The sequence below is a fragment of the Clavelina lepadiformis genome, chromosome 6 (assembly GCF_947623445.1).
Source record: "Clavelina lepadiformis chromosome 6, kaClaLepa1.1, whole genome shotgun sequence".
NCBI classification, from domain to species: Eukaryota; Metazoa; Chordata; class Ascidiacea; order Aplousobranchia; family Clavelinidae; genus Clavelina; species Clavelina lepadiformis.
In genome coordinates, this window is record NC_135245.1 from 1,483,463 (window position 1) to 1,501,721 (window position 18,259).

The 18,259-nt window shown below is 38.3% G+C and overlaps 1 protein-coding gene and 1 long non-coding RNA gene across 2 annotated transcripts; one reads left to right on the forward strand and one right to left on the reverse strand.

The window, feature by feature from the left end:
* Positions 1 to 12,469: 12,469 nt before the first annotated feature.
* On the reverse strand, positions 12,470 to 13,525 carry LOC143462493 (uncharacterized). The gene is made up of 2 exons (XR_013118173.1): positions 13,410 to 13,525; positions 12,470 to 12,882 (listed from the first exon to the last, which is right to left on the reverse strand). It is a non-coding gene; the product is annotated as an uncharacterized LOC143462493 (long non-coding RNA).
* Positions 13,526 to 16,287: 2,762 nt separating this feature from the next.
* LOC143462989 (fibrinogen-like protein A) lies at positions 16,288 to 18,210 on the forward strand. The gene is made up of 7 exons (XM_076961330.1): positions 16,288 to 16,448; positions 16,521 to 16,602; positions 16,666 to 16,802; positions 16,917 to 17,013; positions 17,122 to 17,218; positions 17,515 to 17,646; positions 17,859 to 18,210. The coding sequence occupies exons 1-7, from the start codon at positions 16,377 to 16,379 to the stop codon at positions 18,064 to 18,066; spliced, it is 825 nt and encodes a 274-aa protein (XP_076817445.1). The 5' UTR covers positions 16,288 to 16,376; the 3' UTR covers positions 18,067 to 18,210.
* The last annotated feature ends 49 nt before the right edge of the window (positions 18,211 to 18,259 follow it).

Here is an 18,259-nt window from a genome sequence, read left to right on the forward strand (position 1 = left end):
GAGTCAGGTTAGAGTCTATCAAAAACAGCACAAAAATACTACACATGCATAAAATAGAGGGAACCCTGAAACAGGATTTTAGCCTTCAGCTTACCCTGAGAAGGTTTATTTTACTTATGTTGGTTTCCAGCCTTGCTGGTTCGATCTCATTTCTGCTTTGTATCATTAATCATCATAGCTTAGCTTATGCTCTACAGGTAAACCCAGTAGAGGTATAGGCTAAATCGCCAAGCATACACCACAGATCGAGTCTAGTATACAAGTGCACAACCACAGGATGCCTTTGTATACTACAACCCTGCTACTCAAATTGTGACGTCATCTGGTTGTGCACTTGTGTAATAGACCCCAGAGATCTAGGCTAGCTTCTGCTTTCTGCTTACATCCATCCACCTGATCACCCATCGACTGCATAGTAGGGCACTTTGCGACGAGAAATCGTGCGTAAAGAGACGCAAATTTTGGCATGAAGGTGTTCATTTAAGCCTCAATTCTTTGTTTATTCTGAGTTTTCGTTCAAATACATAAACGTTTGCTTTTATCCGTATGCTGTGCTCGCCGCTAATGTAAGTAAGACGTCACGACGTCATCGAGACGAAAAAAATGACGTCACTACAAGCAAAATCGAAAAAATGTAATGAAAAGAACAAACAAAGAACATTTTAATGGATATAATTTAATTTATTAACTGAATGTGCCTTTAACTCGAATCCTCAACAAACGATGTAGGCTATAATAAGTATAAACAGTCGTCCAAGCAGAAAAAATTAAAATCAATTTGTTTAAATGTAGAAGCTTGTGATTACCAGCTTTGGAAAATTGGTTGATTAATGGAACATTCGCATATTACGCTTAAGCTTTATTGCACAAAGTGAGTTTATCTCCAGTGCAAACAGTTTCGGGAATGTAACGTTAAAAGTAACCAGGTTAAAATGAAAGAGATTTTAAAAGTACTATTTTCTTTTGTTGTATTTTCCACCCTCGATGTTCATACCTAAAAAGTCCATTCACAATCATCCTTTTTGCGCTTAGTTGGGAAGCGATGGAAACCAACGGGAACGCGTAAAAGCAACAACACCAGGTTATAATCCCACTCCACAAGAGATACCGGTTCGAGAATTTTGTTGTTAAGAATCTTGCATGTATGGATTATTCCGTCATTGTGCGTTGCCATGTGCGGATCCGAGTGAAAATGGAATTTGACTTTATCAGTCGTCATCAAAGAAAACGTCACAGTGGTTTAGAGTAATCTGAGCTATTTCCAACAAATGTCATGTGATTTGTACGCATCAGTTGCTGATGACATTTGTAAACATTGCCTGATCGTTAATGACGTAACAGCTATGATTATGAAGCAGCAGCCAAAGACAGAGCATCAGGTTTGACTTCGGCGAAAGCTAAAATATTTAAAAAAAATTTAAAGGTTAACTGCTAATTTTAATCAAATAAACCGAAAACTGGAACTTTTGCTCCGTCATTCTTTTATCTCATTTATAAATCAGCGCCTTTTTTTGCAGCTCCGCTTCATCGTCTAGCGGACATTTTCTTTAGCAAATACGATGTATATAAGCATTGTCATTCTGATGCTTAAATGATTTGTCGAAATTGGTTTTCATTTAATGTTAGCAAGAGTATTTCAATACTTTGGAAACTCGGAAACCATTTCGTTGTTCCGCTCAAACCAGTTTCAAACGTTTCAGTTGAATCATATAATTCACAACAATATACTATATTATTGTGTAGGGCTGTGGCATTGTTAAGCAATAGGACAGCTTGTCGCAAGTTTTCTAGCAAGAATCTGGCACCTTTTTGCTTCGAGTCAACCTTGGAGCAAGTTTCGCGCTTATTTCATCAGCTGAGGAATTTGCGCGAGATTTCTCGAATCTTCACTGCGCGTGTTCGTTCCATGATTTCATTCTTATACCTCGTGTAGTTGAGGTGGTTGGTTGGTGGTTATGAGTAGTTTAGGATTAACAATACAATGGATGCAATACAATGGATTTATAATAATAAAGCGGAGTTCAGTTTGGCGTCGTAAGTAAAAAGGCGAAGTGTAAGATATTTTTGACCTTGTGACTGGTTTGAAGTAACAGCTTGTCTATGCTGAATTGAAACGTCATTGCTTGGCTCAAGGCCCATATTTGTTGGCCGGTTTGTCTGACTTGTTTAATAACGATAAAGTTTTGGTCAGGGCTGCAAGTTGTATTTTGTTTGATGCTGAAACACAGCTGGCGCTTGTTGCTGAATTTGGTATTTGTTTGACCTTTGTTGTACACTTCGATGTTCTTGTTGTTAACCTTTGTCCCTGCTTTGTTGCAACTGCTCTCTGCGCGCGCTTTAGCGTCATGGTCTCGTTGTTGCGTTTCTGCGCTTTGGCGTTTGTACAGTTTTTGTTAAAGAGTATTTTTGGAGCCTGTAAATTGGTGGTTTTTTTGGATTTTTTATGGATTTTTTTTGTTGGAGTTCATTGATTTATTTTGTCCTGGCCATGCAGTGACCTTCAGTTTTAATATGTTCAGTTTCTCTGGATTCTGTTCAACATTTGAGGTCGAGATATCTGGCATCTGGTGTTTCAGGACAATTTGTTTCCCCAAAGCTGATCTGGAATTTGCAAATCTGAACATTTCTCGCTGTGAACTGAACATGTCAAGATTTGTACCAGAACTACAGTATAGGCTACGTAGACAGCATAGAAACTTAGAAATCTGCGTTGGCTTTGTTCAGTTCAGTAAGATTGTGTTGGGGGTGTATTTTAAGCTTTATTTAACATTACGGTCACGTTGCCAAAAGTTCACCTTTTTCAGATGACGCAAGTGGTGACGTGTAAACATGACGTCTATTCTACGACGGCATTAATATTTGCAAGGTATGTTAAAAATATTTTTAGGAATTTTTCTATTTAATAAAAGTTCCAGGGCCTTAATAATTGCCAACAATACAATTATGATGTCATTGGAGGCCAAGTTTGATAATGATTGTGGCCTCTCCATCGCCCTTTTGTGGGTCGTCACCTTCATACGGTGATTTATATAGTCCAGGTGAGTTTGTTTTATCGCTTGAAATAAAACTTATATTTTTTCATACTCGTTTCCCAGGACATTTCTTCCATCAGATGGGCAACTTTGAAGTTCTAATTTTTCTTCTAGTCACTTTCGTCTACTTCCATACAACCAGTAACTAATAGTGGTTACGCCCATATTAAGTGGTAATTTGTAATGTCTTTCTTGGACCCATACCTTATTCTTACCATGTTAAATATTGCTTTCACCGAGAATCGGTGATGTTTATTTTCATTCCTCGTTTTAATTTCTTGCAGGTCATTTCCCTGAGTTTCTCTTACAAACCAAACATTTTCACGTTTCTCGTTTCCCAAACACTGTGACAACTTAAAACACAAGCTTCAAGACAAGACTTCAACACTACAACAATTCAGTGGTGGGTGGTTATACCAAAACATTAATGAAATTATTAGACACATAGTTACGATTAAAAGCTACTTCAAAGTTTTAGCAAGTGTATTCGATCGCTTGTTATATTGTTTTGTTTCACAGAATATTTGCCAACATTCAAATTCGCTTCAATAGCTTTAAAAGCTCAACTGGCGGTGTGGCCTCAACCCAGCTATAACTCGCCATCTGTAGGTCTCGTTTGAGCAACTTATAGTTTCCTGAATTAATCTAATCAATTGCTGGTGTCAAGCTATTAATCATGGGTGATGGCTTTGCTGTGTAAGCATGGGTTGACCGTTCTGTTACTTTTTAAGATCTCATGGAAGTCCAACAACCATTCAACCAACCAACCAAAACAATATTTAGTGGCAGAGCATTATAATGTTAGGAGCGCGCTGGTAACCAACGAGGGACGATGAGAAGAAGTAGCGATGAGACAAACACGGAAGAGAGAGGAAGCTTCCGACGACAAGTTGCCGGCGCGCCAGTGCATCGTAGGTTACGGTTCAGGCGGCATTACCATCGCACATTGCGCCCCTGGTGTAGAAATGATAAATCTTGTAGTGCAGCAAAAAGGGACATTTTATACCAATGGGACGTTATGTTATCAGACTAATATAACTTCTATAAGAATTCAATTTCGTATTTTAGTGTGTTTTTCTACTTCCTTCCTTCTCTTTTTCTATTATTTTTGTCGTCGGTAGAGGGCGTCAATGCAAATGCGATGGTAATTTTTTTTCAGGTAGGGTACATCCCAAATGTACCTCAAGTAGTAAAGTTTGGAAGATCCGAGGTGAATTTTCAAATATCTTGTTTGCTTAGGCCCTTTATATGTTGCATAGTTTACAACGATATTATTTTTACAACAATTTTTCTATTAATTGTGGGTGTTAACATAATAGCAATAATAATATGGAGCAGATTAACTATTGCTTATTTTGATACCTGTTACATTTACATTTTACCTTAAATGCAAAGATAATTTTTAAACATTTTTTCAATATAACTGTTTTGCAATTTAACCAAAGGACAGTTATCTAAAACCAGTAACAAATTTACTGGGATTACCTTCTATACAATAAGGTAGTGCAGGTGCTGGAGTCGATGGCATAATGACTTTCTCTATCTCTTAAAATTGGTGGGATTGTTGTTGTGTATTGTTTTATCGCTTGTCTTATTTCTCTCATAGTTGGAGTCAGTGAGTTCTTCTTGTCTTATATTGTTGTGTTTTGACTGTGTTTTATCGTCGGGAGGGTGCAGGACCCGATGCAACACTGGGTTCGCCAAGCCCAAAGCGATCCAGTGTCCCCGGCCCAATTTATGAACATTTTGCCCTCGCGCCCCTACACTAGCCTGCACCCTCACAACCCTATCCTAGGGGGACAAAGTGCCATGTAGAATAGGGTAGGGACCTCCGACATTTCGCGCCTCCCCTAGATGGCGGCACTGAATGAAACAAGTAGGTCCGACGGGGCATTAAGCCACAGACACAAACAATTCGACGGTTATGGGATTTGTTGTGGGTCCTCAGATAAAATAGTGCTCCTAGGGTGTAGCTCGCTTAAGTTATCCAGCACTATTTTATTTCAACTTTGCGAACAAACTTTTAGGGTTTTTGTTTTCGGAACCACACAATTCTCTTTAGTTATTCTCATTATGTCCATCGACTCCAGTGCAGTTATATTTCTATTTTTTATATGTATCTTATTTTAGGCATAAGACTAAACTTTCCTTTATTCTGGCACTCCAACCTAATGCAGCGGTTGGATCGGTGCCTTCGCGCGCAACACAACCTAAAATAAACACAATCTTAGAAAGGTAATTCTCATACTGTATGGCCGGTTTGAGTTACCGGTGTTGGTTTTAACTTCTTTTTTCAGGTTATCAGGTAAAGTATTACAGAGTAAAACAATCCTAGGTTGACCGCACTTCGGGTTTGTTGACTGCATTTTCAGTCAAATAAAATTGAAACAACAGCAATAGGCCACAACATCCAACGCGACAATCTGCCTTCTCTTATTGCCTTGTATAAAATTTTCACAACACACCACACCGCGATACCGACTAGGTCCCTCCAACATTTCATAGATGAGGTAGGGTCATGAGTTGTTGTTTTGTTTTTGCCTTTTCCTCCATAGAAAAAATGTAAAAAATTTCTTCTTGGGTCCCCAAATGCTTGTCTGCCCAACCCCGTTGTTTCATTTTGCGCGATTGCGGCGGTTATTTACAGGTTACAGGTAACTATATGAAAGGAAACGACGATCAACGGTTGGGCGGACTCCCCCTGGCTTTAAGAGAAGGTGGTCGCATCGTAACCTACCAAATCTTATACTAAAACAGTATAAAATATATAATATATACAAAAGTAGAATTCGGCATTTGGCTTGTAACAACGGTCTTTATCCCGCTTCTCTACACCCACCAGTAGCGAAGTGGGGGATTCTTTCCGTTCCCAAAGAACCGTTCCGACGACTGCCACCTTGACGCGGTGGAACGGCTTCAAAAACTAAGAGCAGTCGACTTTTTGGCAACATCACCAAACGCAGTCAATTTAAGCTTTTACCAGCATTAATCGTTTAGATTTTTTGCAAATTTTTAACGTTGGCGTTATAGCAGGCCTACATCAGCTTTAATTCTATGGCTTTGTACTTTTAATCAAGATTTTGTTCTATTTTTTTTTCAGCCAAAAGAAGTCATCTTTTGATCCTGTGCCTAAAACGTTCGCTCAAGCTTCTCTGATGGAACAACGACAACATGACTTTCTATAAAAGTGTTCTATATTAACTTATTATAGTATATTATAGTGTTATATATTAACGTTTATATCGTCTGCGTTTTTAGTTTCACATCTTGTCACTGCATATTACGTCGCAAATCCTTGCATGTTCCATTCTAAATGGTCTTAATTTCTTGCTGATGGTTCTCGGCTCTTAATGGTTATAGATTCTGGCTAACCTTGTAGACTACCCTCATTACCATCGGTTAAAAGATCACAGTAATTAATTCTAACAATAAAATACACAAAATTTGCAAAATAAGGAAGTTTATACAAAATGCTAGAAATAAAGAACTAAACAAATGCATGTAATAAAAATTACTACTTGTTAACAAATTGAAATTCATAGGTGATGAGAAACAGGTTAAAAGTCATTTCCAAATATTTCCGCACAAAAAAATATAAATGATTGGTTGGAATTATATCACTGGGAAACACTGTTTTGTTGACCATCCTCATAACCAATAGAGCCTCACGGTAACTTGATTTCTTTAATAATGCTAATGCAATATAAATGAAACAAACAACATGATACATAACAAAGTAACACTTGTCACTTGTTAAAAACCGCAATCGAAATGGAAACATGGCTGGAAACAAGTTAAAGGTCGTTTCCAAATCTTTCCTGTGTTCCCAATGATTGTCACAATAATATATAACCTCGTAAAAATACTCGTAAGGATTAAGTGTTTCCGAACTTGTGGCCGCAAAACAATATCATTGGTTCAATATATTAAAATATAATGTAGTAAAATTCTAATATATAATTGTGTAACAATAACAATATAAATATAAAAAATCGATCGTAGCAAATCGTTTGATCGCAGCAAATTGTAGCAAATCGTTTGATTCTCGACCATGATTATTTGCTGGTATGCTGATGAAACCATGACTTGTGATTTGGCATTTTCGCTGAAACAAACATCTCATCAACTAAACGCTATCGTCCGCAAAATAATACCATTATTCGTGCACGTTTTAAACCTAGTAAATAAATAATAAATTTTCGTAACCGCCCGATGATTGGTTGATAACGAGCTTTCATCAGTGACACTGCGCGTCACTTCGTGAGTAATGGTTTTGGCATCAAAGAAAACGAATTGGGAAACATATCTATCGAAAACAAATAACAATATTTAGCAATTTGGGAGTATAACAGCTTAGTGATGGAAGCTTTATTAATAAAACATTGGAACCCGCGTCTTTATAAATGGCACGGCTTATTAATAAGGTACAATTAAGTTTGTCATACTGTTTTCTGTTGTCATCATATTTATTTCACATCTATTGCGCTAATTTCTGTTTCATTGTATTCAGCTTTACATTTACTGTGTAGATTTTGTAAGTTTTGTGTGTGGGTTATATTAATTGATAATGTTATGGTTTAACTTGTGTATTTCGCTGTAAAATCAACAATAAAAGTTTCCAACTTGACTGCTTAAAAAGTGAGAAATTTATTGTGAAGAAGAAAACCTTGTCACATGTTGTTCAAGAATCGGTTTCTTAGAATGAGTCAAATGTCACAACATATATAAAGAGAAAACAACCGTGTCAAAGCAGATCCCAACAGCCCTAAAATGTAGTGCAAGCACACACTGTCTGAATGGGATTTCCAATAGTAGGTTTCGGGTTCGATTCCCTTCCAGTCTGGGTATAGTTTTTGTCCATTTAGATACTGAAATTAACGGCATTGACAGAAGCCGGCTTGTAGCTCAGGCCTTAAACACCTCCTCATCGTTCAATAGGTTAGGAGTTCGATTCCTTGGCAGTCATGTTTCATTTTAATAGTTAAAATATTTCGTTTGAAAGCTTTAATATCATTAACGTGTAGGCTACCCATCAAGGGGTCACATATGCCAGTAGTGTCTAATTGCTTGTAAGCGTATTTTTATTCTTCAAGAATGTATCTGTTGGCTCACTTAACCATGAATGCACGATTACACATTATAGGCAAAATGCTTAATAATACAGACAATGGTGCGATTCAGCAAAACCAGTGCTCTGACCCAATGCTATAGAATAGACGGTCAGCTCATGGGTGAATAAAACGCAATGCAGGGAGGAGAAATCTGGTCAACTGCCCCAAGCCACCTACGTTCCTGGAACTGATGCGCCTGCTAGGATGGGTTCAATTGGGTTATGGGGCGGTGCAGTGGTGAGAACTTTTTGGATCGTATATTCCGAAACACACGTGTTTACAATTTAAGGCAAAAAGAATGCAGGGTCGTACAAATTCTGCCTTCTTGCATCACGACATAGCATGTGCTGTTATTGCATGTATACCTTTCATTGTCGTCGAGTGTGCTGGTACTACCTTTTAAAAATGACGACTCTTTGGCGCAACGGTAGCGCGACTGACTACAAATCAGAAAGTGGCGTGTTCAAATCTAATGCGGGCACTTGATATTTCATCTCAGTTTTTTGGTACTGACGAACGGTTCCTGGACGACTCAACCTACAAGTCGTTGTTTACATCAGTGCAAATGTTCTGGAATCGATTTTTTAAAGTCTTGAACTTAATTTATTTTCAATTTTGTCACCTGTTGAAGATATCAATGTTGATTAAGGACGCACGCTAGACGATTTGTAGCTCGCGATAGGAATCGCAGGATTCGGTGCGAAGGTTCCTGGGTTCAGATCCCCTTGCAGTGGAATGGTTGTGTCTTTATTTTTTCGAACTGATGCATGTACATTGGTCATACTTGCTACACCACATCGTTTACATGAGTTAATTCGTAGCTCGTGTGGCTCGACCCTGCACTCGGTGCTAGAGGTTCCAGGTTCGATCTCCGGCCTTGAGCTCTTAAGCCACTCATGCTTGAATAAAACGTAAGCAGTCTGGTCCACGGTCACATGTGTAACGTAATTCCGACTGATAATAATCTTCGAAACTGGAACTGAGTCAGCAAAGTGAAAATATGTATTTAACGTGATCGTATAAACTTAGCTTTCTGACATCACGACATAATGTGTGATATTATTACATGTATACCTTTAACGTCATCATTTATCTTGCTACAACGTTTGTCAACATGATGACTCCGTGGCTAAGCAGTAACGCGTCTGGCTCCAGATCATAAGATTTCGTGTTCAAATCATGTTGGAGTCACTTATCCTTTTATCTCAGTGTTATGATACTGATGAACGGTTTCAGGTCAATTCAATTTCTGTACAGTCGAGGAAGATACTTCTAGAACAATTAAACTCAGGATGACCCAACCAACATCTGTGGGAATCCTTGGGCTCAATTATCCTTGGTTTCATCGTACGTTGGTTGAGTTGACCAGAGTGGAATCGACCGTGAGTTGAAATGAATGTTATCCTGACGAACAAAGGGTTGCACGCAGAGCAGGAACAAGGCATACTTAACAGAACTGATTGCGCCTTCCGTCATTGACATCAGTGCAAAGGTTCTGGCTTTGATTCCCGACAAATTTCAACTTATTTTTTTTAACTGATGTGATGGTGATACCTTTGCTAATAATTATCGATCGGGCCAGACGCGTTGTAGCTTGCGACGTTTATCACAGAAATCTGAGCAAAAGTTACCGAGTTCAGGTCTCTGTGGAGCCATATGACCTGTGTCTTTCCCTTTTCAAAATTTAACAACTGATGCATCGTCGTTAGTTATATTTGTTACACCACATCATATACGTGTGCAACTTCATAGCTCATGTGCTTGGACACTGTACTCGGTGCTAGAGGTTGCAGGTTCGATCCCCGGCCATGGTAGAAAAGAATGCAATACAGGAAGGTGAAAAACCACCATACAGAATGTATAGGACCGAAGTTCGAAGGTCCTGCAAAAATGGGGAGGGACGAGAGGATATGATTCAGTGTGTGTACAGTGTTTTTTTTATTTGAATGGTTTCGAAAAATATATATATTTGAAATTTTAAGCAAAATAAATTCCTGTGTGTGTGTCCTATTGGATAAAATTTGCCTGCTAGCATGGAGGTAGCGGGTTCGATACCCAGCTAGTGCAGCAGATGCAGTAAAATTATTTATGGCGCCATTTAGTGATACAAATGTTTAGGCGTCCACTAGATGGCTGTATAAAATATATCCCGTCCAGCCGACCTTAACCTAAGAGGTGCCTTGGATTAACAGGTCCTTTCGTAACTAAACACCGATCTTGCGGATCCACCGATCACCGTTTCTACTGATGTCGCTACGACCTTAATTGAAGACGTCGGCTAAAATTAGCACGCCTGTAGGCTACATGTCTCTGAACCTATCTTGGCTGCCAGCACTGCCTTTTCCCCTCAACCTAATATGTCTACGAGCCCGATAAAAAGGACAAGTTGTTGACTGCCTAAAGCCTCAAACTAACTGGACCAGAGAAAACTTAAAAGGGCTACTTCGATAGCAACACCACTGCACATTAACATCTATAAAAGGGGAGTAGGCGGAGCATTGAGGAAATTAAAGAATGTCTGAGCACGGCAGGATGAAATCAACAAAAGGTGTGACGTTGTTTTGCAAATAATTTTGAAATAACCACTGTGATGAAACGGAACAGTGGAAATTAATGAGCAAACAAAAACATGCCGGGGGCAAAACACAAAGTTTTCCACCGATGCACGAACTTAAACAGTTGACAACTCTCGAGGAGCTGAAAAGTGCCGTGGCAACAACAGCTACTGGAAAAGCTTGTTTGGACGGCATCCCGGTTGATCCCCCGAAATGTGTCAAACACATCGTTCCATTTCTTCACTCGGTCCTGTGCAAGTGCTGGAACACGGAAGGATGAGGGACGCCGAGATCGTAACAAAAAAGCGCTGGTAAGGGAGATTGTAACAACCGTAGAGATATCTCTTTGCTGAGCGTTGTTGGCGAAGTTATTGCCAGAGTACTATTTGAACGTTTATAAATCTTAGCAGACAGTTTTTATCCCGAATCATAAGACGGCTTTATAGAAACAGGTCATCAATTGACTTTATTTTCTCTATCAGACTAACCCAGAAAAGTATCGAGAACAAGCACGACCCATCGTGCTCATTAGACCAGGCATGCACAACATACGGCCCGCGGGCCGCATGCGGCCCGCGAAACCTTTTCGTGCGGCCCACGAGATATTCCGTGATTTCGCTCATTCAGGCATTTTCTCCACGGTTACAGTTACATAATCAACGAATCCGATGCTTTACCGCCGATAAGCGTTAAAAACAACTAGATACTGTACTGCGAGAGGCAACCGTCTCTTGACAGTAACCATCTTCTCAACGATATCTCTTATTCGACGGTTAATCGGTCACATTATATAAAGTAGGCTACACGTTAGTTACAACAACGTTAGCACGCGGCCCGCGAAATTTTTTTTTCCCTAAAACGGCCCGTGTACTGTTTTGAGTTGTGCATGCCTGCATTAGACACTTAAGTGACGGCACGAAAGTTTGTGTAGAACTAAAGGATACATTTTAGAGAACTTTGCCTAAGTGGACAAGCGGCCTTACACTCATGAATGATTTTGCAAACAAATGCGGGAGGTTTACAATGGTCATCAGCACCAACAACCGATGCTGAACATCCGCCACGAAATCGTAATGAAAGCAAACAACCTAGTAAATGAAAAGTCTTACACATACGTGACAGAAGAGAAAGTTAAACGCTTTAAGGCCAAACACCAAAAAATGCCGTAAAATCTTTGTTTCTTTTATTATACAGTGAATTTACTAAACGAGTGATTACTCGAAAATCATCCATGGGGCTCTCTGAAATTTTGCATGTCAATTTAGTATGCGTTGAACTACCATTCCGTAAAATGCCATCAAAAAGCCATGGTTCAAACGTTTTTAACAGAGGCCCAAAATAAACACTAGAATTTTTGGTCTAAAAAACCCAGTTTTAGCTACTTTCATGCTAAGTTTCAGCCAAATTCTGTACCCGAGCTGAGATATTGAAGCACGCCAACTGCTAGGGTAATTCCCAGGCTAGAAAACAACACCAACCATGCTGCCTTCTGATTGGTCTAAACATGTTTTTTAAAGCCCTACGTAGAACGTCCAACAAATTCATAGAGATCTTAGTTTTAGGTGTTTGACACCTTAATAGGCGCTGTCTGCCACGCAGTTAACGAGTCACGTGGCTAGATCAGGAACAGCAGTGTGATGGAGCGCACTGGCTGCAAATCTCTACCCTATCACATGAAAGCACGCTAGCTCAAAAGTTAAGACAAGGCCACCGACTTCCCGATGTAGAAATTTCGAAGGAAATCCGAACTCGAAATAGGTCACGCAGCCAGTCTTCGAAGCTGCTTTGATTTTACTGGGTATTTGATTTGTCTAGAACACATATATAGTTAGGTTTAGTTATCAACAGTATATGATAAAACATTGAAGTTTACTTAACGTGAGGTATGGAAAGGTGTTTTCGTTGAAATAGCGACAGCTCAAAAATTAACACCAAAAATAGTTGAAATTTCATGAATACATTATGATTGGAGAACTTCACTAATCACATGAACAAAGCTGATCCATTACAGAAAACGCAGTTTAATTTTGTGAACTGTAATAAACAGTTCTACAGTTTGCTACAGCCTCTTAATTCTGAGAATTAGCTGCATAAGAATGAAAACTTTGTTCCGCTGAAAGACAGAACCTTTCTAGAAAGTGTACGTCATTGGCGGCTTGTTGATCCGAGAATCACCGCTTGAACCTACAAACATAATGGCTCGATTGAAGATATCGTTTACGCTTTTTTGCATCTAAAGTTTTCAAGTTAAAAACTTATTATATTTTACAACAAAAACTTAAGCCTATAAGAGTAGCTTACAAAATTTGATCAAAAATGTTGTCATATTGTTTACAAAAATATAACAAGCCAAAACCAGTTTGAGATAGCTAACTTGTACTTATATAACCTAGCAAGCTATAAACCAGTTTAAATAACAGATATAAACGTCAACCAAAAATTTATTCAATAAACCAAAACTTAAAACTGACATTCTCATAATCTTCAGCCATTTAGTCATAGCACAATAAAGAACATGCTCTCGCACAATTAACAAAAACGAAAAAGTGGTAAAACTCGAACTTTTATAAAACATGCAAGGTGCCAACAATACAACTGCGCTACAATATATTAAGTTAGGATCAAGCTAAAAAGTTTGGACAAAATTTACCATTATCATAAGCATTTGTATCACTATCAAGTATCAACAAAATATTAAATGTTCAACTCACCAAACGTACCAGAGCAAGCTTTCACTCTACGCTGTAATATTGAACTAACCAAGCCAACGCACAACTTCTCACAGCTGCGACCTTCTCAGCCACCGTAAAAATAAAATGACCACGAGTTTCTTTATTTGTTTGTGACGTCACCTGGCATTCGGCGCGGCGCGCGTTAATTAGAGTCTGGTTTCCTTCCAAATTTATCTGCGTTTAGCGCTGAGGAGTAATTTTGAGCTTAAACCCGTAATCTATGATGTCTATGGAAAATGAAATGAAAATCAATCGGACTAAATAGCTTTTATGAGCGTATATAAGTTTTGTATTTTTGTGTGTTTTTTTACTTCTTTTTTCTTTTCTCTTTTATTGTTTGTCGTCGGTAGAGGGCGTCAAAGCAAATGCGATGATAATTTTGTTTCGGGTACCCCGGTTATACATCAGTTGTACCTGAGGTGACGTTTGGAAGATCCGAGGCGAATTATCGAATAGTTTGAACAAGCTTGGCCCTTCTAACATTTACTAGATGAGGTAGGGTCATGAGTTGTCTGTCTTTTGTTCTAGATTAAAATCTAAAAACTTTTTCCCCGGTCCCAACTGCTTAATTGTCGGCCCAACTTAGTTGTTTCATTTTGCGCGATTGCGGCGGTTATTTACAGGTTACAGGTAATTTTATGAAATGAAACGATGAAACGAAACCATCACTATTGTCACTAAATGCACTAAGCTTTCAGCGTTTATTTTGCAAAATTAAAAGTTAGATTTCAAAAGGTCATACATACCTACAAATAATATTTGGCCTAATAGCGGACTCTCATCGGCTTCAATATTCCGGCTTACTAATTCTAATTTTGTCAATTTAATAATAATTATTTAATTTTGTTCTAATCGATACATTTTGCATTTTTGCAGTGGAGAAGAAAACTTTTGGTGCAGTGCATAAATTCACACTTCAATCTATGGAACGACAACAACATGCTTTTGTATAGAATTGCACTAAATTATGTTGTTCACAGTTTTTATACCGTTGGTGTATTTTTAGTTTCACGTCACTGCACCGCACGTCACACTGCATGTTGCGTCATAAATCATTTATTAATATAACCACTGTTTGACATTAAATGAAGATTGTTGATCGATTCTCTCCTCAGGGCTTGGAGGACAATAACAATGACATAAACAAGCTCGTAGCAAAACAGTTTACACCACGTGTTTCGACACACAAATCCAATTGTGCTGAAACCAAGAAGTGTATTCGACTTTTTTAGTTGTCAAAGATTCTGTCCAAAGAAATCCAAAGAAACTGTCTTTAGAACGCCACCGCCTCGTCTTAACCATAACCTGTTGTTGTCAGCAAACCATTCGTGGAAGTTTTTAGCCTATTCATTGTCGTTATGCTTTTTCCCGTTGGTAAAAGCTTGTTTAATAAAAACGTGCCCTTCCACCAGGGTTGTGGGGGAAGGCAACTGGTTGTTGCTCTTCAAAACCAACAATTCGCAGTACGAAAGCAAAAGAAATAAATTTAAAAATGTGGCGTTTTTTTTAAATTACGGTCAAGTTTTCCGTTTCACGTTGTTTTCAATTTACATACAACTATTGTGTTGTTAACGTTGTATCCATTAAATATCCAGTTTTACGTGAACTGCTATGTTTTGTATATTGATTGCATTTATTGGTAATTTGACTGCATTTACATACGTATAACATATACTTACACATTTACATATAAAACACGTCAACAGCGTTATGATTAACTTCTGTAGTTTGCTATAAAATCGATAAAAATAGAAAAGATAAAAATCCACCCTTGAATAAAGGGTGAAAGTTTATTTGTCACGAACATTGCTATGCAATTTATTAGTATAGGCAGTTAGTACAATTAATTGCCATTAGGACAAGGAAAATTGACATTTATTAGGCGATGTTGTTAAAAGTAGGTGATGAAGCCCAAACTTTCTATTATAGCCTATGTAGGCTACTCAGTACTCACCCACTAACCCCTTCACACGCACTTTAAAGGGGTTCGGTCCCGCAACACAGCAATTGGAACAAACGAGATCCAAGATTCAATCTCGAACAAATCGCGCGATATAATAAGCGTAAGACGTCAATTACTGAAGGGTTGATCGCGGAGTAACGTGATATAAAATGTATCTAATAACCAAGCAGATGTAAGCGTAAACCTTTTCGAAACAAATGTTTGCAATTATAATGTCTTTGTTAATTTCTGAATACTTTTTGAACTCAATTGCATCCACTTAAGTTTGTAAAGAAACAATATGCGAGTGACAACATGAGCAACAACAAAAATGAGCCTTTCAGTAAACGAACTATCTCACAGGCAGAAAATAAATTTTCGAAATTCATTTATCGAAAGTGGAGATTGAGACGTGCTTCATAACCGTACAGGTCTATATAGAGTCAAAGAGGACTATATTAGAATAAATTTTACCAGTCCTATTAACAAAATAAATAATTAGCAAGCGAATACATTGCAACTACTATAACAACACTTAAATAGATCTAGTAGCGCTACTGAGAAGACTGCCAAACAACCGAAGCAGAAGCCACACGAAGTAGAACTGTGAACTAAATGGTGCCGCGCAAAACATGCGCGAGGCAATGAAGTGCTAAACAGGATACGTATATGCGTTGTAAGGTACTAATAACAAATGTCACCACAGACATGTGTTACTGACATAACACAAATATGTCCTTGAAATATTTGCCAAGCATGCTTCGAAAATAAGCTATGATTGACGATCCAATGTTGTTTTGCTGCAGGTTTTGGACGAACGCGGTTTTGCTTTGATAAATGTAATCGGATTTGCGCATCGAGAAAAGTAAAAAACAATTTAATAAACCTTTTTCTACATTACGCTGGCTATATAAACCAGGCAACTTAGACTACGGTGTTTAGAAGACGAACTGACATAGACTTCAATTAACTTTCCGAAGCAGACAATTAACAATCTCGAAGCTATGAAGCTGACAATTTGTTTGGTCTTAATCACATTCAGTCGCTGGATGGTTTCTGCGCAACAATGTAGACAGGTGAGCTTTCAACTGATGTAAATCAGAAAACTCTGACCTCCTCATTATAAGGAAAAGAGTTATATTGATCAGATATGTGATGAAGACCTAATCCAATGGCTGCAATCTTCTATCAACGAAGCTAACGGGGATGAAATAATGGCCAAACTCACACGTAAGTTACAGCAGTTCATACTAAACTTCAACCAGAATCTACATACTGTTGTTGTTGACCTAGGTCTCGAGAAACTGTTGAATGCCACAACTACAACCAACACGCACGCGTGTTCCCCGCCGTCATGCGATACGTCATTAACCGACGGCGTTCAACTTCTACAAAGTGGCGAGGAAGTGTATTGCGAAGACGGATGGACTGTAAGACTTTTCCTATGTTGAATCTTATAGACTTACTTAGGGTTAAGCTATTATTGTAAGATCTAGAATAGCTTGGCGCTCTGGGATGATTCATATAAGTCGTTTTACGATCAGGTTTTCCAAAGACGCGTGGATGGAAGTGTCAGCTTTGAAAGGGACTGGAATGAATATAGATCAGGATTCGGTGAAATCAACGGAGAATTTTGGCTGGGTAGTGCTGTTTTCATTTCTATTATTTATATATTTTACTTTTATTCGAAGTTGCATACATATGTATGTATCACAACGTGTCAATGGATTATGCTCTATATCTCAACAGGCCTGGACAAGGTCCATCGACTTACACAGAGTGGCAGATGCAGATTAAGAGTGGAACTCTGGAGCTTTGATAATGACTATGGTTACGCAGATTACATGTAGGGTACAATTGCGCAATATTCCATAATCATAAAACTCTTCGATGTACTGTATGAGGGAAAATGGTTCCGCACCAATTCAACTCATAGTTCAACAATTGTTCATTAACATTACTAATAGTAATTAAAGTAGTTTGTGTACAGGAAACAGAGTTGATTGTGTTTGATTGAATTGTCCACGACAGGTTGATTGGTTTTGACGTGGGCCTTAGCAACAATAACAAAACAACCAAACAATGGAATAAGAGTCTTTTTTGGAAACTCTGAGTGTTTCAAAGCAAAATATTTTTGTGTAGTCGGTTTTCAATTGACGATGAAGAAAACCTCTTTCGTCTCCGCATCGGAGCATACAACGGTACAGCTGGTAACGCCTTGGGCTACCACAGAAATCAGGCTTTGTCAAGCCGGGATCAGGACAACGATTCATCGTAGGTTTACTTTCTTGCGTGATGACGTAATTAAACTTTAAGTATTCTGATACTTCCAATATAGTTGTCAGTTGCGGTGGTTGAGTGATTGAAAGCACTGAGCAACAGTGTTTCGTTTTACACTTTCGCCTGAAATTTTGATGACATTTGGTTTGACGAAGTTCAAATGACTCTTATCACAAAATTTATTTCCTGTGATGAATTATATGCAGAGTGGGACACGACTGTGCAAATTATCTCGGTGGAGACGGAGGTTGGTGGTACCGGCAATGTCTTAGTTCCAATTTGAACGGACGCTGGGGCTCAGAAAGTGTATTTGGTCGAATAACTTGGAACAAATGGTTGGATTCGAAGCCAATTAAATCGACTGAAATGAAATTTCGATGTGATGGAAATTGGAAATTAAAAAACGTGGCATAAATTTTTCGTGGTGAACATTTTAATTTCTTTGACTTGGAAATGCTGTTTTTGTTCTTAACTTTTTAACTTCTTAAAATTAATATTACACTTTTGAATTACCAATCTAACTTTGAGTTCTGGAATAATAGAATTTATACGTAACGATTACGTTTAAGTTTAACTTAGACTGCAGCAAGGTGGTCATAAGAAAACA

Bases quoted from the DNA above. Each gene is read 5' to 3' on its own strand.
- LOC143462989 (XM_076961330.1), top strand. From the start codon at position 16,377: ATGAAGCTGACAATTTGTTTGGTCTTAATCACATTCAGTCGCTGGATG. The intron at 16,603-16,665 runs GTAAGTTACAGC...TTGTTGACCTAG, and splicing joins AATAATGGCCAAACTCACAC to GTCTCGAGAAACTGTTGAAT. The intron at 17,647-17,858 runs GTAGGTTTACTT...AATTATATGCAG, and splicing joins GATCAGGACAACGATTCATC to AGTGGGACACGACTGTGCAA.